General features: G+C 52.7%; 1 protein-coding gene across 3 annotated transcripts; it reads left to right on the top strand.

Moving 5' to 3' along the window:
- Positions 1 to 633: 633 nt before the first annotated feature.
- Positions 634 to 14632, top strand: SNX20 (sorting nexin 20). 3 transcript variants are annotated; one of them, XM_049621243.1, is made up of 5 exons: positions 634 to 744; positions 1591 to 1962; positions 4386 to 4525; positions 5962 to 6113; positions 8209 to 14632. In XM_049621243.1, the coding sequence occupies exons 3-5, from the start codon at positions 4396 to 4398 to the stop codon at positions 8875 to 8877; spliced, it is 951 nt and encodes a 316-aa protein (XP_049477200.1). In that variant the 5' UTR covers positions 634 to 744; positions 1591 to 1962; positions 4386 to 4395; the 3' UTR covers positions 8878 to 14632. The 3 variants fall into 3 exon arrangements, with proteins under 3 accessions (XP_049477200.1, XP_049477198.1, XP_049477199.1); XM_049621241.1 differs by lacking the exon at positions 1591 to 1962; XM_049621242.1 differs by lacking the exon at positions 1591 to 1962 and having other exon boundaries at positions 4383 to 4525.
- Positions 14633 to 22206: the final 7574 nt, after the last annotated feature.

Below are 22206 nucleotides of genomic sequence, written 5' to 3'. Positions count from 1 at the left end.
CGATTTCTAATGGGGAAGGAGGGGATCGTAGCTGGGAAGAGACACGTGGTGGCCTCCTTGGGGACTGGTGAGGCTCTATTCTCTTGGTTTTGTCCCCGTCTCTTGCCCTCGAGGCCACAAGTGCTAGTGGCCATGAATCACATCACAGCCACAGGTCTGCCTTCCCCCGTACTTTCTGTCGTGAGTGTCGGATGCAGCTTTGTCCAGAGGAAGGCCCCAGACGGAACTGTGCGTTTACCCCATTTCCCTTCCATGTCAGGCATTGGCCCTGCATCCCACCAGCTCTGTGCTCCAAGCCTCACTTTCCCCACCTGTTAATGGGGCACAGTGGCCCCCCCCCCCAGGCCTGGCTCATAGGCTAGAACAAGGAATGTTAATTGGGAAGTGCTGCTTGAATGCCAGAGATTATCTGGGGCTCTGAGGGACAGCCCAGCCCGCTGCAGGCTGTGTGAGGCCCAGCTAGATCCCTCAGAAGTAGAGCCCTCAGGGCTGGCCCTGCCTCGCCTTGTCCTGCTCGCCCCTTCCCCGCCGGGCTGCCTGTCAGCGGGGTTCAATACACTATCTGTCATCAGCCAATGGGCTGGGGCGACCAGGAGTAGGTCACACAGCCTATTTCCTGTTTTCTAAGGGGGAACTCAGATGCGGCAGCCTCGCTAGAGCCCAGAACAGAGGAGAGCTGAAGGGGACCATGTGACACTCCTCCTGGCCCCCCCCCTGGAGCCACACAGGAACCAGAGGCCTCAGGTGAGTGCTTGATCCCCACCTCGGTGGGGCTCTGCCCTCCTGTGGCCTGAGCCCCCTCCTCCTATGGGCCTCCCCCAGTACCTGCTGGGGGCAGTGTGGGGCAGAGCCTCTACGTGTGGGGCTCCCCTTAGCTCATTGGGGTAGAACAGGAAGCAGATCCCCAGCCCTCCATCACCCCCATTCTTTTGAGGTACCTCTACAGCCCGTCTTGAGCCTGGAGAATAAGTCACCACACAGAAAGTGGTGCCAGGAGACCTTGGGGACTGGGGCAAAATGCAGAAGCCAGGGCCTACCACCAAGCCTGCCGGAAGGGACTCTCTGATGGGAAGAACCAGGAAACCTGCTGTTACAGGCTCCCCGGACCCCCACCCGTCCCCCTGGGAGATTGCCAAATGTCAGTGTGCCCACCCAACGTCCAGGACCTTCTGTCCCCTGGGTCGGGCTTTACCCTGCTGTATTGGAGCCTCAGTCCGATGGAAAGTCCTCTGCAGCTCCTCAGGGAGGCAGCACGGGCTCTGAAGGTGGCCCACTGTAGCCAGCAGAAGAAGGCCTGGATAGGACGGGGCAGCCCTCGGAGGGAGGAGTGGTACTCAGCGCCTGGGAGGGATGCAGGAGAATGGCTGCACACACAGCTGGACGGGGCGGGGGCTTGGAAGCTGTTCTGCCCCCCTCAGCCAAGCACAGGACCCCAAGCCACCGGCATCAGCATTTGCAGGGGTTTCTTATAAAATCGAGAAATCTTTGCTAGACAGGGGATGGGGACGGGAGAGAAGCCCCCAGAGAACCCCATGCGTGGTTGTCCCCACAGAGCTTTGGGAGTGACAGGCTGCTTTCCCCATTTCACAGATGAGGAAACTGAGGCCTGGAGAGGAACCAGGAAGCTGTCCAAGACTCCTTGCACATGCACCAATGCCTGACTTTCTCCTTCTCACTCCTCTCATAGTGACTCCCAGCCAACCCTATAAGAGAAAACATAAGGGAACTGGCTTTGCCTGCTGAATTTGATTTTTATTCAAAGCCCTGGGTTCATGCTCAGCTTTCCCGGGTCTTCATTGACGTGTTCAGCCAAGGCCATTATTTCTGGGCTCTCACAGGGTCTCTGGGAAAATCGTGTCCTGCTTTTGACCTGGTGCCAGCTGCCTGATCAGGACAGCAGGGCTGGAAGGGCTGGAGCCATTGAGGCTTGCCATCACCCGCTTTACAGAGGAGCTGAGGCAGGTACGTAGGAGCGCCCACAGGAAACACTGGGCTTCCCAGGGTGGACCCAGAGTCCACTAAGAAAACATGGAGACCACTCACCACCTTGCCCGGGCACCTGCCAGAATATAGAGAGTCTGTCCTTCACCATTGGTGTTCTTGTCAGCAGGACAGGCCTTGTGGCCACACTTCTGAGGTGGGGAAACTGAGGCCTAGAGATACTAAACAATTTGCATTCAGACCCACAATTGGTCAGGATAGAAGGCCTGTCTCCTTAAGGGGAGAAGAGGAAAATGAGGTGTGCAGGCTCTGGCAGACTCAAGCCATGCCCTTGCTCTGTGCCTCAGTTTCCCACCATATAAGGTAAGGTTGGACAGAGGGTCTTGGGGAGACATTCACTGGGCAACTGCACAGAGCCACCTGGAGAATGGACCAGAATTTCTTCCATCTAACTGGAGAAGAGCTGCCCCCCGAAGGAGGGCCCCCCACCCCGGCCCCAGATGACCTCAGGTCTCCCCAGGCCAGGCCTTTCCAGAAGGCCTTCAGCCCTGGAGTCAGGATGGGCTCTGGCCACTTGCGGGGGAAAAAGCTGTAACCCCACCCCTCTCTAGGCCATAATCTGTGTGAGGATTCAGACACAGGGCCCGGAACGCAGACTAGAGTCTCGTCCCCATGTGCCCCTTACAGCTCCCTCAGATCTTGGGAAGAAGGAGGTAAGGTTACTTGCACCCTTCTGATTTTGGATCTCTGTGCCAAAGTGGCGGCCCAGCTCCTCGCTCCATCTGAGCTAATGTTTTAGTCATCTTTTTTCTAATTTGTCTCAGACATGTTAAATTCTATTCCAACTTATACTTCAATTTAGAGTCATTGACTTTCCAAACATTTTTCAAAGTATTATCATGTGTCAGATATTAATAACAGGGACTTGGGTGCCTGGCTGGCTCAGTTGGTACAGCGTATGTCTCTTGATCTCAGGGTCATGAGTTCGAGCCCCATGTTGGATGTAGAGATTACTTAAAAATAAAATCTTCAGGGGCACCTGGGGGGCTCAGTTAAGCGTCTGACTTCGGCTCACAGTTCGTGAGTTCAGGCCCCCCGTCTGTGCTGACAGCTCAGAGCCTGGAGCCTGCTTCAGATTGTGGTTCCCTCTCTCTCTGCCCCTCCTCCACTCATGCTCTGTCTCTGTCTCTCAAAAATAAATAAATGTTAAAAAAATTTTTTTTTTAATCTTTAAAAAAATAGGGGCACTTGGATGGCTCAGGTGGTTGAGCGGCTGACTCTTGGTTTTGGCTCAGGTCATGATCTCACGGTTTGTGAGCTGGAGCCCCGCATCTGCACGGACCGTGCGGAGCCTGCTTAGGATTCCCTCTCTCCCTCTCTCTGCCCCTCCCCTGCTCACGTGTGCTCTCTCTCTCTCTCTCAAATAAATAAACTCTAAAATGATAATAATAATAAATAACAGGGACTATTATACAGGGCCAGGTATGTGGGGAGCCCTGAGCTGTTGACTTAACCCTCACACCAGCATCGTGAAGCCAAGCTCCGTTCTTATACCCGATTTATAGGAAACTGAGGCACAGAGAAGTCCAGGCACGAGGTCATCTTGTTCACTGATCTGAGTCACAGATCTTACTGCATAAACTAGCCCCCAGCACTCCCACTGTCTGCCCGTCCCCACGCCCTGAAGAAGGTGGAGAGGCATCTGGGTCCTGCCCACCACATACTAGCCTTGATCGTAGGCAACTCTCTCAGTTCCTTTATCAGAAAATGCAGCTTAAACTCCTTCTGCACACAGAATCAGTTAAGTGAGAGAGTGGGTGTTGAGTACAGAGCACTCGACCTGGCACGTCACAAAACATTCAGCTTTGCTCGTTGGGTACGCTCACCAGCCGCAGAACCTTGGGCTAAACCTCAGTTTCCTCTTCTGTTACTGGGAGTCACGACAGATTTTTGTGGGCGTTAAATAAGTGGATGTGAAGAAGTTAGGAGCATACGAAGCGTGTTCCGTAAGTCCTAAGTGTCTGTCTAGAGACGGAGGGAGAGAGAGATGGGAGGGATACATACCAGTATCCCTGCTTTGGACGCTGCAATTCTATTTACAAATGAACAGAAAATGGAGTATGGGGATGTGCTTCCGGACAAGACAGCATCTTGCTCCCAAGTAATCCTGACTTTGCTTGAAATCAGATTCAGAGCAACTCGATAATGGAAGCATCGTGACAACAAGAGAGGGCTTGGACCGATCAGTTCAGCAAAGGGGCAGACCCAGGCCTCGCATGTGGCAGCTGGGTGGACAGCTGGGTGGGCAGTGGGGACTATGCCACTGCACCCCGGGGGTGCACTAGGAACCCCGGGGCCCACTAGGGGCACCCCGTAGCACCCTGGGGCCCACTAGGAACCCCAACACAAGTGGGAACTCACTGCCCTCTTTGTCCCCCTAGCAGCCTTGGAGTCATGGCCAGTCCTGAGCACCCTGGAAGCCCTGGATGGATGGGACCCATTGCCCAGTGTGCGACAGGGACCAAGCAGGAAGCAGCAGCCACCGGCCCAGACCTCCCATGTCCAGGACCCGATGAACACTTAGGTGAGCTTGAGGCTTGGGGCTTGATCAGAGATAGAGGTCTGAAGACATCTGAAATACAAATGTGGGCCCTTCGACAGATGCCGCGGGAGAGGGGGCAGCTGTCCTAGGTTGACACAAGAATTTGGTGCCAGTCATCTTTCTGGGAGAAGGTTCCAGGAGTCATAGCAGGGGAGCGGTAAATCGAGGAAAGGTAGGGCAGGAAGCCAGGACAGGATGTTGATGGAGAGATTACTGCTGGAGGCAACTGGGCTCAGTCCCAGAGGAGGTCCTCTGCAAGACATAAGGAACGCATCTCAGAGTCATGCCATCCAAGAGGTGAGGGGACCAGTCCCATCCTTCATCAGCCAAGGAAAGTTCCAGAACATACCGCTTTAGCTCAAGGAAGCCCTCAGTGTGAGAGTCCTAGGTGCTTGCAGTAGAAGCCAGTGGGACATTCCAGAACAGTGAGTGCCCAGCACTGACAGTGTCTGCTATAGTGTCATGTCCTGGAGCAAATTTACTTACTCATTCGTGCATTCCTTCAGTATGCGCCTATGGACCGTCTGCTCTGTCCTTGGCCATGTGCCGGGCCCTGGGGAAAACAAGAGCAAATCAAGCACCGCAGGCCCTCCAGTGTGGTAGGGAAACAGATCTGTGAAAAATAATTTGAGATGTCACCAAAATAGGCTGTAGGGACGAGGTGGGAGGCTCTTACTCTGATGCAAGGGGACAGTTGAAGTGACACCTGGGCTGGGTCTTGAAGGGCACCGGAGCCCCATATCCCTTGAAATAAAATGCACAGCGATCTGTGCATCTCCGCGGGGAAGGATTCTCATCGTTCCCGAGATCCTCAGAAGGGCTCACCGCCCAAGGGAGGTCGAAGACACACCGTTCGGTTTGCAGGTAGGCAAACAGGAGGGTTGCATGTCTGGCGGAAGGAGTGGCCGGTGCAAGCAAAGGCGGGGAATGTGGGAAGCCAGAGAGGGAAGAGTCTGGAGCGGCCCACCGGGCTGAGCCTGGAGCCCGGCATCCTCAATCGCTCCCTCCGCTGGTCGCCCAGTGTGAGCTCAGGGGCCCGGGCAACCGCACGGGCGTCAGCGCTGTAGGGAGTGCAGAAGCCAACAAGCCACCGTCCCTGCTTGTCAGGAGCATGGGCCTCGGGCGCCCGTGACCAACCTGCAGGCTGGAAGTGGATGGTGCAACGGAAGCGTTTCACAACGGAGACACCAGCTGGCGGTGCGGGTGGGGGGAGGAGGAGGGGTGCCATGTCAGGCTGTCGTGGGGGGGGGGGGGGGGCGGGCCGCGGCCGGGGGGGCCCGGGGGGCGGGGCGGGGGGGGGGGGGGGAGGGGCATGCGCAGGGCTCTTCCGGATTCGGACATCCCACCCCAGACAGACCCAGCCATCTCCCCACAGTGCACCGAGCCGATGCAGGTGCTTAAGGGTGCCGTCCCTCCAGGCAACCCCGGCGGCCCCAGCCCCAACTCCAGCATGACCACCGGGGAGCTGCAGGAGTACTGGCGGAAGGAGAAGCGCGGCTGGAGGCGCGTCAAGCTGCTCTTTGAGGTCGCGTCGGCCCGCATCGAGGAGAGAAAAGTCTCCAAGTTCGTGGTAAGTGGGCCTCCGAGATCCGGCAGCGACGGCGCGCCTTTCACCACCTCCTTCCCGGCCCCTGCGCAAGTCGGTGGGGCCTCAACTCTCCCAAGGATGAAATGGGCCCGCGCACTTTGCCTCACAGGGTTCTAAGGGGGGGCAAAAAGCCAGATCTTGCGCTCAGCATGGTGCTCAGAACTGTGAGAACTGTAGCTGTGTGAGTCACGGTTCCTGATCCTGAGGAGGAACTGGCCCAGATAAAGGCCGTGTCGCCCACAACTAACCACCTGTGTCTCTTGGCCACAGTTTTTGCTCCCCACCCCCGTCATTTATGTTATTATTAATAACTAGGCGTATTCTTAATAATTATATATCCTATAAAATAATGATATATCATCATCATAATTACTCTATTTTCTTTAAATTAGATTACTTTTTAAAAACACTAAACAAGGGGCGCCTGGGTGGCCCGGCTCTTGATTGCAGCTCAGATCATGATCCAGAGTTCTGGGATCAAGCCCCCCCCCCCCCCCCGTAGGGCTCTGCACTGAGTGTGGAACCTGCTTGGGATTCTCTCCCTCCTTCTCTCTCTGCCCTTCTCTGCTTGTGCTTGCTCTCTCTCTCTCTCTCTCTCTCTAAAATAAATTTAATTTTTTTTAAAAAACCACTAAATAGCTTTCAAAGGGGAACCAATATCACATAGCATAAAGAAAAGATAATTATAAAAGTAACTACAAGGAGAGCTAAGTGCTATTATTAGATTCTAGCTGGTCATGCCATGGCTGGAGGGAGGCTCTGGGGTTAGGGGTTGTTGCTCTTTTTGTTAAAATGGAATTTTAGGGGCGCCTGGGTGGCTCAGTCGGTTAAGTGTCCGACTTTAGCTCGGGTCACGATCTCGAGGTTGCTGAGTTCGACTCCCACATCAGGTTCACTGCTGTCAGTACAGAGCCTGCTTGGGATCCTCTGCCCCCCTCTTTCTGCCCCTCCCCCATTTGCACCTACACACACACACACACACACACACACACTCTGTCTCTCTCTCTCAAAAATAAAATAAAACATTAAACTAGATAAATAAGGGGCGCCTGGGTGGCTCAGTTGGTTAAGCGTCCGACTTTGTCTCTGGTCATGATCTCACGGTTCGTGGGTTCGAGCCCCACATCGGGCTCTGTGCTGACAGCTCAGAGCCTGGAGCCTGCTTCAGATTCTGTGTCTCCCTCTCTCTCTGCCCCTCCCCCACTCTCGCTCTGTCTCTCTCTGTCTGGCAAAAGATGAATAAACATTAAGAAAAAAATGTTTTAATAGATAAATAAATAAATAAATAAATAAATAAATAAAATGGAGTTTTAGCCTGTGTTGGGGGCTACGTTAGTGTCCAAGTAGGAGCCATATTCAACCCTTCTCCCTGCCTTGCCCCCTTAATTGGGACTGGGATAATAACAACGGGGACACTGAGCACTGACCGCGTGTTGAACACAGTCCCCCGTCCCTGCAGTGCATTAACTCATTTCATCCTCACCCAGCGAGGGAGGCGCTACCACTATCCTCGTTTCACGCACAGGAAAACTGAGGCTTGGAGAGAGAGGGTCAAGTACCTACCTAAGACCACACAGCTAGAGCGCGGTGGAGCTGGATTTGCAACCCAGGCAGCCTGTGCCCTTAATCGGTATGCTCTAACTGAACAAGAATCGAGAAGCAGTAATTTTCTTACCATATAACGTCACCGCCAGCATACCGCCTGAAACCACCGCTCAAGTGGATCTAATCCAGGCTCCCCAGTTTAGGAACCTGGGGCCGGGTTTTGACGATATGGGTGGGGAGCACCCCCAGGCTCCCTGTCCCCCCCACCCCCCCGTTTCCTGTGCTCTTTGTCCCACGAGACGCCTCCATGCTGCCGTGTTTGTTATTCTCGGGTTGACTCTTGTCATGATTCGCTTTTATAGCTCAGCAGATGCTGATGGCAATTTAAAACAGAATTGCGTATAACGATAACCCATTTTCAGGGTATGCTTGAAATTGTGATCATCATTATTTTTTATTTGCCGGGGCTCACTCTGTCAGTTAAAACCTCCTGTTCGGAGGTAGTCAAACGCTCTCTCTCTTTGCGCCGTAGATGTACCAAATCGTCGTCATCCAGACAGGGAGTTTTGACAGCAACAAAGCCGTGCTGGAGCGGCGCTATTCAGACTTTGAGACGCTCCAGAAAAACCTCCTCAAGACGTTCAGGGAAGAGATCGAGGATGTCGTCTTCCCCAAGAAGCACCTGATGGGCAACTTCACGGAGGAGATGATCTCCGAGCGCAAGTTGGCCTTCAAGGAGTACCTGAGCCTGCTCTACGCCATCCGCTGTGTGCGGCGGTCCCGCGAGTTCATCGATTTCCTAACCCGGCCGGAGCTCAGGGAGGCCTTTGGCTGCCTGCGAGGCGGCCAGTACACCAGGGCCCTGGACATCCTGGTGCGCGTGGTGCCCCTGCAGGAGAAACTGACGGCCCACTGCCCCGTAATGGTGGTCCCCACCCTCTGTGCCATGCTGGTGTGCCACCGTGACCTTGAACGCCCTGCTGAAGCCTTTGCGGTGGGTGAGAGGGCCCTCCAGTGCCTGCAAGCCCGGGAGGGCCATCGCTACTACGCCCCCCTGCTGGACGCCATGATCCACCTGGCCTACACGCTGGGCAGAGACTTCATTTCGCTGCAGAAAAGGCTGCAGGAGAGCCAGCTCCGGAAGCCCACCCCCTGGGGCCTCACCCTGAAGGAACTCACCGTGCGGGAATATCTGTACTGAGCCCCTCTGGCAGGCGGGCTGGAGACTTGGGGTCACCGCTGCTCGGTGGGTGGTTTGGGGTTCACGTTTAGTGGACAGAGCCACGTTGAACCCTAGGTTGCTGGGTGACCTTGGACAAGTCCTTCCTCTGGCCCTCCGTTTCCCCATCTCTGTTGAACAGAGGTCCCTCGGGGCATCCTTGGGAGCCTCCGCTCGAGTCCTGTGTCCCTTCAATGCCAGGTTCACCTCATCTCAAAACCGTGAACCCAACTGCCAAAATGCCAGAGAGTGAGATCCATCTTTCTGGTGCTTTTGCAGGTAGCTGGAGGGGAGGTTGACATTGCACGCCACGGACAAAGCTTAACCCATCTTGTACAGACAGCTCTCTCCAGCTGTCCTCTTTCCTCTCTGCTCCTTCTCCCTTGACCTTGCCTGCAGATATCCCCACCGTTATCCTAAATATTCCAGCTCTTCCCTCTTAGCGTGTAAACCTGACTCGGCAAAACAAAAGCTCATCCACTGCTCCTCAAGGCCAACTTTGTCCCTAAGATGGGGTGTATGCGACCCTTTGAAGGGCAGAGGGACACTGGGCTAGAACATAATCATGTCATAAGATTCTGTGAAACGAGGCATTTTTAGGAAGGGAAGTTGCCCACGATTCTCTGGTTAGGATTACGCAACTCATTGCAGGGTCAGGTTTTCATTTATGGGCAACTGGCCCCCAAATAGGCTCCCTGAGTTACGTAGACACAGCCCTGAAGGGAGGTGGGGTGATACACAGTGGGACCTCTGGGTAGGACACTGATTGAATGCTTAACACCTCCCCATTGAGGAACAATGTTCTTGGAACCTCTGTGCCGGATGGGGATGCCCTTGGCTGAAGTCTGCTTTCAGGAAAGGACACCGAGAGCCCAGAGTGGAGGGGAGTCTGGACCCATAACCCAGGCTCGACACTGGTCCTGAAGCTGATAGTACAGGCTGGTTTGGGCCAATGTGTGTTTGAGGCTAGAAGTCCCTTGGAGACCTAAACCATCTGCTTGAACTTATCAGAGCAAAATAAAGAGGCCGTAACCTGGACCCGTAATGTGGGGCACCAGCCTGGCCTGTGCGAGGATCTGGCTCAGCACGGGGATCACAGTGGCCGTGGACGGGCATCCGCCAAGCTGCACCGGAATGTGTTCAACCGCGACACCGTGTGGCGGCAGCTGTAGCGGCCCGCTCAGGCTCTGGCCTCGAGGCTAGAAACATCTGATGATACCTTGGGACAGAGAAAGCTTCAAGTCCCTCAATTTACGCAGGGAGGACACTTTGAATGGGAGATGCCGGGCTTCTTGAAAACCTGGGCGTGTGGGAAATTACAGTGTTAAGTGGAAATACAAAGGGCCGTGACTCTGCTTGTCATGGTGAAGAAGACCGTACCGAGGTCGTGAGTCATTTCGTCCAATGGGAAATGCCATCAGCTATAAGGTGCACCAGGTATTCACTCAGAAGGAAAATATGGCCAACACAGGGAGTGTGATAGGAGTTTCCAGCAAGAAGCTGGGAGAGCAAAGACTTAGCTCCCAATGTAAGAAACCTGCTAGGGAGAAAGGACGATCAGGAAATGCGAGAATCAAATTTGGCACCAGGTGGGTGGTGGCAGTCTTCCTCCTAGAACTTGAACTGTGAGCGTTAGGGTCTGAACACATACAGTGTGGTCCAAAATACTTCATGCAGAGAGGTCACCGTGAAGTGGCCTCAGAGGCAGGTGCTCTGGGTCCCTGACACCTCAGAAAGCAGGTTCTCTCTGAGGGAAGTCAACATCGAGTCAGGCCAACAGAGAGTGTAAGGTGCCATTGACCAGAGGTGCTGATATGTGGGATGGGGGGCAGAATGTGTCTCAAAATCACATATATATGTGTGTAGTATAGACGGAGAAATTAAAAAAAAATTTTTTAACGTTTTATTTATATTTGAGAGACAGAGAGAGACAGAGAGCAATGGGGGAGGGGCAGAGAGAGAGGGAGACGCAGAATCCGAAGCAGGCTCCAGGCTCCGAGCTGTCAGCACAGAGCCCGACGTGGGGCTCGAACCCACGAACCGTGAGATCGTGACCGGAGCTGAAGTCGGACCCTTCACCGACTGAGCCACCCAGGTGCCCCGCAAATTTTTCTAAAGCCTATATGGGGTGGAAGGAACTTACAAGACCATGAACCCCACCTGTCTTCCCCCTGGACACAGTCCCAAGACTCAAGGAGCTCCCGGTGGGAGCATCATGCCAGCCTCACCCACACCCAGGAACCCATTCTGGGCACTCGGCCCCTAAGCCTGAGTGGGCTGGGGGCTCATTCCCACGGAAGCCTGCTCCAGCAGCCCCTCCCTCCCATCCGCAGAGGTCAGGCTGCTTAGGAAGGCAGCAGGTGTCTTACCCTGCCCCAAGCCAGGCTGGGAAGATGGCATCTCTAATGGCTGCCTGTGGGCTAAAAACCAGAGCATTTTTGGAGCCCGAATGTGTGTCCAGGGCTTTCCTCAGCACTGCCGGTCCAGCTCTGCCCCGGAGATATTCTTATCCCATTTTACACATAAGCACACAGACACATAGCTTAAGTGACTTGCCCAAGGTCCCACCACTAATGACAGGCACAGCAGGAAATGAAACTCAGACCTGTTCCCCACTGAGCCCTACTTCAGAGGGGAGCAGTGAGAAGAGACTGTAGGGATATGTCCCTGGTCCTCTTATCCTTAAGGACCCTTAAAGGTCATTTCACTCACCTCTGTTTCTAGGTGGGACACAACCTGGAGAAGAAACTCACTCAAGGTCACACAGTGAGACAGGGATAGCTCCGGGACCAGACCTGGGGTGTCCACATCAAAGTCATATGGTCTGGCAGGCAGGGCAGAGAGAATGATCCCTTCGAAGAGGCCCTTGGGGGTCACCCAGCTGAACCTGGGGGCGCAGGGCCAGTCTTGAGGCTTGGGCCGGGGGCCGGCCGGCCGGGAGGCTCAGGTCAGAGTAGGCTCTGGTCCACGTGGCCTTGGCTCTGGATGTCCCCTTGGCTGCAACTCTGTCCTGGAGCTGCAAGGCCAGTTCCCATGCCACCTGCTGGTGGGGGAGGGGCACCTGCTCAGGGGCTCTCCAGATGCTTCCTGTCCTTCCTGCAGCAACTGCAAAGAGCTGCCTTCCCAGAATCCTCCTGCTCGGCCCCACACACCCCCCTCTTTGGGGCCCCACAATGCCACCACCTGTTCTAACATTCACTTACCATTTTCCTTTTAGCAGTCTCCTTTTACTTATGTAAATTTGCCTGAAAAAGAAACTTCTTATTACCGCTATAAATGGAAAATCAGAATCGCTTGCTATAATTAGAAAGGTAGCGTAAAAATAAACACAGTGAAACCTATTGCTGTTAATACACTTCACAGGCCTTTGTCTGAGACAGGCCTTGAATGTGAGGCCGCCAGAGGCTCTTTGTGAAAAGAGACAGAGACACCAAGTTGAGACTTCTCTTCGATTTACTCAGAAGGACTGGAAAATCCTGCCAACGGAAATAAGTTTCCGACCACGTAGGCTGGATTGTTTGACGTTGTCTGTGCATGGTCCCCTACCATCTGGGGTCCTACTCCCCGCTGCCTGGCCATGGCCTTGGTCCCGCACCCTCAGCCCTGTATTCAGCCCTGCTGGCTCCCCAGCAACTCAGTCGTGGGCCTGGTTTTGACTTTGGTTGACATCCTTGGCTTTCAACACCCCACTTGGGAGGTGGTAGCTAGGCTCCAGGTCCTGGCTTCATACCTGATTTCAGGTAAGACCCTCAATTGGAAGGAAAATTCTAGCTCAGTCAAAACTCAGATCTGCAACACGTCCTCTGGTTCGTGTCGCTGTGCCCTGCCCCCCAGTATGAGCAAGAAAATGCTGCTCCCCCAAAGAGGCCCTGCACAGAGCCCTGGCCTCATCGTCTGCTCCCAGAATAGGTTCCTACCAGCCTTATCCATCTATCTGTGCACATTCTCATTTTCTCAGTAAACAGCGATTGGCAATGCTCCCACTATTTGCCAGATGCTGCCAAGACCTGGGGACACAGCAGTGAAGGGCACAGCCCCAGTCTCTGAGCACACTGAGGTTAGAAGGGAGTCACTCACAGAGCAAATGGAGCCTGAGACCAAATAGTCTCCCTCAGCCAGCTAGTCAGGGAAGGCTTCTCAGAGGAAGAGGTATTTAAGGGAGCCACAGGAGAAGCTAAGGAGGCACTACAGGGTAGGGAGGGGAGAATTTTAGGCAGAAGAAAAGCAGATGCACCCTCGAGGCAGGAAACTCCATCCCTGGGGACCCTTGGTTGAGACCTGGGCCCAGAAAGGGCCCGAGATGCCCTTTCCCCAATGCACCACCCTGGTGGTACCCACTTCGAGGAAGGGCTCCAAGTGCTGACAAATATGCCTGGCAAGCCACATCTGTGCCATTATCCACCTCCAGTGACTGGCTCATTGCAAAGTGGACAAGCTGGGAGCTTGTGTTTAGGACGCACAGACCCTTTTGGTTACAAGCAACAGAAACCCTGGGTAATTTAGCAGGGGAGGAATTTATTATCCAAAAAATCCAGGAATAGACTAGCTTCAAGCCAAGTTGGATCCCAACAATCAAACCTCGTCATCTGGTCTCTCTCTAACTTTCACTTTCTGTCTCTCTTCCTTCTGCTTCCCCTGCTTTGCCTCTCCCTCGGGCTCTCCTCCTGGTGACAGGATGGCTGGAGCGACACCAGGCTCATATGCTTCCCTCTGGGCAATCCCAGTGGATCCCCCTCCAGGGCCTTGTGAAGTCCCTGGCTGGTAGGATATGGACGAAACACCCACATGTCCTTTCCTGAGGAGCCAGGCAGGGCAGATCCTGTCCCCAAGTGCCGCGACCACAATTAGCTTGCCCAGCCTTCAACAGAAATAAGTCTTAACATATTGTTTTGTAATCTGTTTTCCAAATTTTAAAATAGACTTTGTTTTTTTTTAGATCAGTTTTCTTTTCACAGCAAAACTGAGTGGCAGATACAGAGATTTTCCATAGAGCCCCTGTCCCCACACACGCAGAGCCTCCCCCGTGGTCACATCCTTCACCAGGGTGGTACATGTGTGACAACTGATGAACCTGCATGAACACATCATGATCACCCAGAGCCCACAGTTTTCATCAGGGCTCACTCTTGGTGTTGTGCTTTCTAGGGGGTGAGACAAATGTAACCACCATGGACATGTATCTACCATTAGAGTATCATACCGAGTGTAATAAAATTAAAGCATGGTTGCAGTATGATTAAATTTTGTCGATCTATCATGAGCATTTTCCTGTAATATATCATATTCTTCCACGTTATTTTTAATTAATTTTAACCATCTTGTAATGTTCCAAATTTTCCTCACTAAAGGCAATACTGCAGCAAGTGCCCGGGTCCAATGTCTTTTCGTATTTGTACGCTCCTAAGGCAATTTCTGACTCTGGCGTTTCTGAATCATAAGCACTTTTAATGGTTTTGATAATAGTACATTCCCTCCAGGGAGTCTGTGCTAACGCACTCCGCACAGCATTGGGACGTTAGCAGTTTTAAACTATTTCTGGTGTGAAAGATGAGAAGTGGTATCCGTGGCTTAATTGTTCTTAGTAAGTATGAACACTTTTCATGGGCTTATTGGTCACTCGTATTGTACTGGAGGTTATTGAAATGTTCTTTCCCCCGCTTTGCATCACACCCTTCCGGAGGGAGGCGGGACCGAATCCCGCAATTTACAAAGCGGCCGGCAGATGGCGCTGCCACCCTGACGGCTCCGAGAGCTTCCGCGCGGTGCTGGAGAAGAGGAATGAAACCAAAGAGAAATTGAGCATTTCTCCAAAAAGAAAAAAAAAAAAAAACTTTGAAAAACTGTTCAAAGGGACTTGAAATAATGCTAAGCAAGTGGTGTGCTGGGAAGGCGCCGACGTTTCGCTGCCTCCTTTACTGCCCCCCCACCCTGCCCAGTTCTGCCGATGTTTGTTGGGGGGTCCCCGGAGGGGCCCCCCACTTGGAGTTCAGGACCTCACTTCTCGTTTCTGTTCCCGCATCCTCTTCCCGCAGCACCGAGACGCATAGGGGCGGAAGGAGGTCTACTTGTAGCCGCATCCCCCCACCCCCCACCCCCCACCTCCAGGGGCTATCAGAAGGAAGCAGGCAAACACAGTAACTGCAAACAAAATAAGGCGCACGAAATAAAGGGCGGGCATGAAGAAGCTCCAGGAGCTGGCGGGCCCAGGGTCCTGCCTCCTGTGGTCGGACCTTTAACCTGCTGGCTTCTGAGGGAGAGGGGGCTGGAGTCAGTCTCCCTCGGTATGGGGGCAGGGCCCTTTCACAAGTATCGAGGGAGGGGGCGCAGGTACCCCCAGGGGCCAGGCCACATGACTTTCCAGGAGCGAGTCTAACCCTAACCTTCTGAGGCCCCAGGTGGTGCTGTGGGCTTCTCATCCATCTGCCTACAGAATTGGGGGAGGGGATGCGCCACGCACTTTGACTTCTTTTCGCCATTAACTGCCTACCCAGGGCCTGGTGAGGGGGCTGTTGATAAAGCATAGGTCAGATGAATAAGGACAATGGAAGGAAGGAAGAGGGAGACAGAGTGGTAGGAAAAAGAAAAGAGAACTCGACCTGGCTTGTTAGAGTGTCAGTTGGTACAACCACTAAGGAAAACAGATAGGTATATATTAAAACTTATATATATATATAATATATTATATATATTATATATTATATACATACAATATTTATACATTATACATTATATATTATATACATATAATATTTATATATATAATAGTTATATCTATAAAACATTATATTCATATATATGTGTATATTATATATATATATATATATTCGTAAATTGGAATACTATACAGCCATGAAAAAGACTACATTGACACACAATAAAGCGGCTGAATCTCACAAGCAGGGCCGAGTGTGAGCAGTCAGACACAAAAGAACACAGCCTGTGTGACTCCAGTGAAGGAAGCTCAAGAAGAGGAGAAAACTGAAGGATAGTGGTTAAGGATGCTTACTTACATGGCAAAAACCCTAAAAGGAAAGAAAATTAAAAGCAGAAGGAGTTAATACGAAAGTCGAGATACTGGCGATTACTTGGGAGGAGGTGGTGGCGAGGATCTCAGTCTGTGGGTAGTGCTCGGTTCTTAGTCTCGTGCAATGGTTACAAGGGTATTTGCTTTGTAATAATTGGTTAAGCTGTGCACTTATATCTATGGACTTTGCGTTATATTTCACAATAAAAGTATTTCAATAAAAGAATGGTTAGATGCAGCAAATAGGAATTCAGGGTTTATTATGCACCACGTGTGGTGGCACTCAGGGCTGGAATTTGAACGCAAGGCTCCGGCCCCCAGCCTGTGCTAAACCACTGGGCACGGAGTAGGGGGTGGGGTGATTACTTGAACTTCAGGGCTCCGACTAGTGAACAGTGCAGACTAAGACACTTTACACCCACCCAGCTAGCGTGGCACTCTGACCTTAGGTCCACACTTGCCCGAAACCACAGGAAGGAGTCGTGAAAGGTGGATACTCAGGAATAACAATCAGCCAGGGGGGCAGAGAGGTCCCTACGGGTGCCTCGTTAAAATAATCGTGCTTGATACATTGAGATGGTGCCAGTTCTTCCCCTCTCCCTGTCTCCATGCCATTACCATGTGACATTGCAGCTGTCCTCACTGAAGACGCAGGGTCTATTTCCCCAGCCCTTGAGCCTGGGCTGTCTCAGACACTTGCTCTGGCCAATATGATGTGGCACAAGGGACAGTGTGCCAGTTCCAAGCCTTGGCCTCAAGAGACCTTGGGTGTTTCACTTGTGCTTTTGAGCTTCTGCCATTGTCATTAGAAGAATATGCTTAGGGTATCTTACTGGAGGCTGAGAGATTCAAGATGCAGAGCCAAGGGCAGCCGAGACCAAATGGTGGGCAAACTCAGTCGAGATCAGCCAACCCTCAGACATGTGATTTGTGAACTTGAATAACAAATCGTTGTTTTAAACCACTGAATTTGGGTGCCGTTTGTTACGTAGAAGTAGCTAGCTGATACACTGCCTGTAGATAGCTGGCGGGGGGCTGGGGAGTGGAAGGTTCTGGGGACTTGCTGGAAGAATTTCCTGAAAGGAGAGGCCCGGGCTGGGAAGTGAGCAACGCCAGTCTGCCCCACACCCCGGCCTTTGCTGGATTCCTTTTCAGGTTCCAAGCAGTCTCCACGTCACCGTTGCCGCTGAGGCTACTGATGCATAGTTTGCAGACAGCGCTCATGCCAGGCCCTCGGTGTGGCACCTTACACACCTATCCCCTTACACACCTACCCCTTACAACAGCCTTATGAGGTAGGTGCTATTATCACCCTCGCTTTAGCCCTCTGCTTGCCTCCTCCTCTCCCTCAGGGCCACCCAGTTCCCCAGCCTGAAGACCACACTCAGTAGCAAGCACGTCCCAGAAGCACATGGTTCCTATGGATGAACAAGATGCCAGACGACAGGAAGCAGTCAGCAGAAGGGATGCTTTGCAATAACTGCTAAACAGAATGAAATGCATTGGAATAGAGTTTGTCATTTTGACAGAGACTCTTGGAATATTTGGGTTGGAAGGGACTCCAGAGCGAATCCAGTTCAGGTTTCAGAGTCTTTTAAAGCCGCTGAGTCTTTTTCAGATGAAATTTCACACAGAAACCCAATGCACAGGAAAGACCAGAGCCAAGCTTTTCAGGCCGGGAGGCCAGGGGGCTCTGCCTCAGGTACCTCTTCCGCTAAGGTACCCCTGGGGCTCCAAGGAGCACTATTTGAGAACTGCTTTGCTGAGCCAGTCAGGTCATTTTGCTGATGGGATATAATCTCAAGGTCACAGAGCCGTCACGTAGAAGAGCCAAGCCTTGAACCCAGATCTCCTGCCTCCCATCCCTGGGCTTGCTCAGGGAGTGAAAAAATGAGTAAAAAACTCAGATGAGTAAAAAAACACTCATTCCAAAAAGAAGGCAGAAACCTGGGGCGCCCAGGTGGCTCAGCCAGTTAGTTAACCATCTGACTTTGCCTCAGCTCATGATCTCCCAGTTTGTGGGTTCGGGCCCCACATGGGGCTCTGTGCTGACAGCTCAGAGCCTGAAGCCTGCTTTGGATTCTGTGTCTCCCTCTCTCTCTGTCCCTCCCCCCGCCCATGTTCTGTCTCTGTTCTCTCTCAAAAATAAATAAACACTAAAAAAAATTTTTTTAAAAAAGAAGGCATAAACCTGATGTTTTTTAACATCCATTTTTCAAAATGGTGCTCTTGGCTTCTCACCTAGCCACTAGGATAGGATTGTTCAGTCATTAGATTTCCAGACCGTGTTTATCAATTTGCTGTGTTTAGCTGGGGGTCCACTGGGACCCTGGACTCTTTTCCCTGGGATCATCTCCCTTGACTCTTGCCCTCTCACCTCACTGCACAGTCCTCGTGTAGCTAGCTTCCTGCAGAGCTGCTACCCCCTCCCCCCCCCCCAGCAGTTTTCCCTGGCGTCTTCACAGCCTCCTCTACCTCCTAGGGTGACAGATGGGATGCAGGTGTCTGCAGATGTGACACAATGCTCCAGAGGGAGCCAGAGAGGTCCAGGCGTGGGAGTCAGGCATTGGGTGTTTCTGGGTTTCGCCTCCTGGCTCCTTCTGGAAACAGCAGCTGGTTCTTCTCCTCTGGGGAGCGGCCCCTCCCGGATTCCAGCCCATGTCGTTGGGATGGGCTGGAGCACCGGCTGCCCTGAGCCCCCTCCTCCATTTACTGGGGTTCAGTTTCTCCTTTTGTAAGTTGTATTCACTTCCTAAGGATGCTATAACAAATCACCACAAACTAGAGGGTAAAAACAACAGAAATTGATTCTCTTGTAGTTCTGGAGGCCAGAAGTCTGAAATCGACATGTCAGCGGGGCCACACTCCCTCTGAGGCTGTAGGGAGGGACCCGCACAATGCCTGTCTCCTGGCTTCCCGTGGCAATCTTTGGGGTTCCTTGGTTTATAGATACGCCACTCCAATCTGTGTCTCCATCCTTCCGTGGTCCTGTCCCTTCCGTGTGTGTCTGTGTCCCAATGCCCCCTCTTCTTAGAAGGACACCAGTCATCGGATTCTGGTGCATCCCATCCAGGATATACTCATCTCAACTTGGTCACATCTGCAAAGACCCAGTTTCTGAACAGGGGCGTGTTCCCAGGTACTGGGGCTTAGGACTTGAACAGATCTTTACAGGGGACACAGTTCAACCCCCAGCATGAGTGGGCTGTGTGCATACTGGGTGGTGGCAGCCGGGATGTTGTGAAAGAATGTGTCCAGGACTGAACCAAATGATAGTTTATCACCGTCATCCCCTCTGGTCCTATCGCGGAACCGCACAGCACCCTGCATGGGCCCCCCTAAAAGCAGGTTTCTAGTCCTTCACACTGTTCTATTTGGTGGTGGGTCTGTCTCCTCCTTGTCTCCTCCTTGGTCTGTCTCCTCCTTGTCTCACCCTGGGCACCCGCAGCCACTCCTGGGGGGTGAGTGAGTGGACGGCGGGCCTTGAATCTATCTGGGAATCCTTTTGGTTGGCCCTCCAAACATGCCCTGGACCCCACCCCTGCTCCGCCCCCACAATTCCTGCCTGGCCCCAGCAGCCCCCTGACAACTCTGGCACCTTCTGGATTTCTGACTTGCCTCCCCCCACCCACCCCTGCCCCTGCGCTCTCTGCACACAGCCATCGGAGAGAACTTTCCAAACGGAAACGGATCATCTCACCTCCCGGCTCAAAGTCTACCTCTTTGTCTTGAGACCCCACTGATCTACCACTTACTTCTTTAGTGGCCCGTATCCCCTTGAGAAATCATCTTGGAGTCTGCTCACTGTCTCTCTCTCTCCGTTGTGAGACCCTCTGGCACACAGCTCACCGGGCATTTGCCCTTGGTACCTAGAGGACCTGTGTCATAGGTGGTTGACCTCTGCAATCCCACATGCCCCCTACCTAGAAGGGCCCCAGCCTTGGTTCAAGGCTCTGTTCCCACTGTCAGAATTCTCACTAAATTCTCACTAATTGTCTGTCTCAAAAAAAATATTATATATATATATATATGTATATATAGTGAGAATTCTCACAGTGGCAACAGAGCTTTGAACCTATATATATATATATTTTTTTAATTTATTTTTTTTTTTGAGAGAGAGCGAGAGAGAGAGAGAGGGAGAGAATCCCAGGCAGGCTTCATGCTCAACACAGAGCCCCACGTAGGGCCTGACCTTACGACCTTGAGGTCATGACCTGAGTGGAAATCAGGACTTAGAGGCTTAACTGAGCCATGCAGGCACCCCAGAATTCTCAGTACTTTTTGAACAAGGGTCCCATATTTTCATTTTGCACCAGGCCTTATAAATTACATAGCCTCTCCCGGTGTATGGTAGATAGAAGGTGCTCAATAGATAATTATTGAATGGTGTCACAGGCATCCCTTGGTGAAGGGGGGGGGGGTGGGTAGAGAGCAGACTTTGTGCCCTGCCCACCCCCCATCTCCTTCTGAGAGGCTGGGCCTAGACCCTACCCGAGCTTAAGCAGAGAAACAGAAAGGGAGAGATTTCTGGGAAGGATGGAGTAGGAAACAGAGAAGGAGACAAACCAACCCTTTGAATCACTGCCTCTGTCCCTGGTCCCTGAAGACACCTGAGAAACAGCAGTAGCAGAGCTCTGCAAGCAGGAGGGGGCTGTGGGGCCAGGGGAGGAGGCGACAGGCTGCGGGAACCTCCCTGATGTTCCCCCTGGCCCCTGAGGAACCGTCAGGACGAACTCATTCTGCAGGGCACGCCTGGATGGCCAGGCGCCCACCTGCACAACCAGTGCTGGGAGGGGCCTCCAGCTCATCGGGTCCAGTTTAGCCCAGAGTGGGGTGCAGCCCACCCAGTGACTTCATTCCTTAGACCACCTGAACCCCAGAGTGAGATGTCATCCCCTTTCTCTCCTCCTAAGCGTGGCCAGGAGAAAGCCTCCCCGGAAAGCCACCTCCCTCTTGCCGATCTCTGATTTTTACAGAGGGAGCTCTTCTCTTGTCACTCCCGGAATCGTCAAAACATGATCTAGCTGGAATTTAATGCCATGCTGCTCTCCATGGTGTTTATTTTCATGGTTATCTTTCTTATTACGGACCTGATGTTGCTTCCTTGGTTCCCCATTTATGCTGCTGACATAAATGTTCCTGATTAAATTAAGTTGGGAAAAGTGAATCTTTGTAAATTATGGCAAGGCGGTGGTAGATAGGACGGCAAGGGTAGGGGATCCTGAGAGAAAGGGGGGAATTCTGAACTAGGTCCCGGCCCTCATACAGAAAGGGCACTGAGGCTCCGAGCAGGGAGGGGACGTGTCCGGAGTCCCACACAGGGCCAGTGGTGACGCCAGTTCTCCAGGTCCCCAGGCCAGTGCTCTCCCCCAGCTGACCATTCAGCCTTAACGTCTGTGATTCATGATGAATCAAAGTCTGGCCTCCCACTTTCCTCCCAGAAACCCCCTTCACCAAGTCCCTCGGGGACCCCCGCCCCCGACATCAGGGCTCCTTGGCCCATTTAAAGACCCAGGCTGCGGGCGAATCCTCCTTAGCAATCCTCAGACAAGCAAGTCTGGAGGCTGGAAATCATGTTTCTGCTTTGAAAACTGCCACTGACTGCCTTTCCCACCTTCTGCTCAGCAAATCTTCACAGGCCGTGTTTTAAATACTCTTTCTCCTTTTGCTGTGATCAAAGGACTTGCTTGTTCCCCTGATAGGTGACAAAAGATGTCAGAAAGACTAATGAGAGAATGTGGTTGCCGCCCCATTCCTTTCTCCGGGAAGAAGGAGGATCACAGGGCAGAGCGTCTTGGGCTGGGTGGCTTTAGGATTTAAGCAGGGGAGAGATAAGGGTAGCGGCTGGGGCAGGGGTGAAGGAGGGGGTCTCAGGCAGCCTGATAATTTGGCGCCAGTGGTTGACATCAGTTGAGTGGTCCTCCCAGCATGCATTTCCCCTTCTGCTGGGCAGAACATCCCAATCTTGCTTTAGAATCATCACCTTTTCCTCCACCATCATCTGGTTTACCAGGTGTAGCTCTGGGCCCAGCTATGGGCTGTGCATGTGACTCAGACCTGGCCCCGTGGAATCTTATATTCTTTTGGCCATGGTGATTGGTTTTGAGATGGGTACGTGAGCCAATCAGAACCACAGAGAAGGAATCTTGGGGGCCTCCAAATGGACCCAGTGCTAGAAGAGAGGACAGCACTTCTGACTAATCCGGGCTCATTGCACGCCAGCAATGGAAGAGTCCCTGTCAGAGGGCACAGGTTCAGATGGGGACACGGAGGCTCGCTCCAGT

This window comes from Panthera uncia, assembly GCF_023721935.1.
Source record: "Panthera uncia isolate 11264 chromosome E2 unlocalized genomic scaffold, Puncia_PCG_1.0 HiC_scaffold_19, whole genome shotgun sequence".
In the NCBI taxonomy this organism is placed as follows: domain Eukaryota; kingdom Metazoa; phylum Chordata; class Mammalia; order Carnivora; family Felidae; genus Panthera; species Panthera uncia.
This window is presented reverse-complemented; position numbering and strand designations above follow the sequence as displayed.

Coding starts and splice junctions, on each gene's coding strand:
- SNX20 (XM_049621241.1), top strand. CDS start 4,396: ATGGCCAGTCCTGAGCACCCTGGAAGCCCTGGATGGATGGGACCCATT. Junction 4,526..5,961: donor AGGACCCGATGAACACTTAG/GTGAGCTTGAGG, acceptor CCGTCCCTCCAG/GCAACCCCGGCGGCCCCAGC. Junction 6,114..8,208: donor GAAAAGTCTCCAAGTTCGTG/GTAAGTGGGCCT, acceptor TTTGCGCCGTAG/ATGTACCAAATCGTCGTCAT.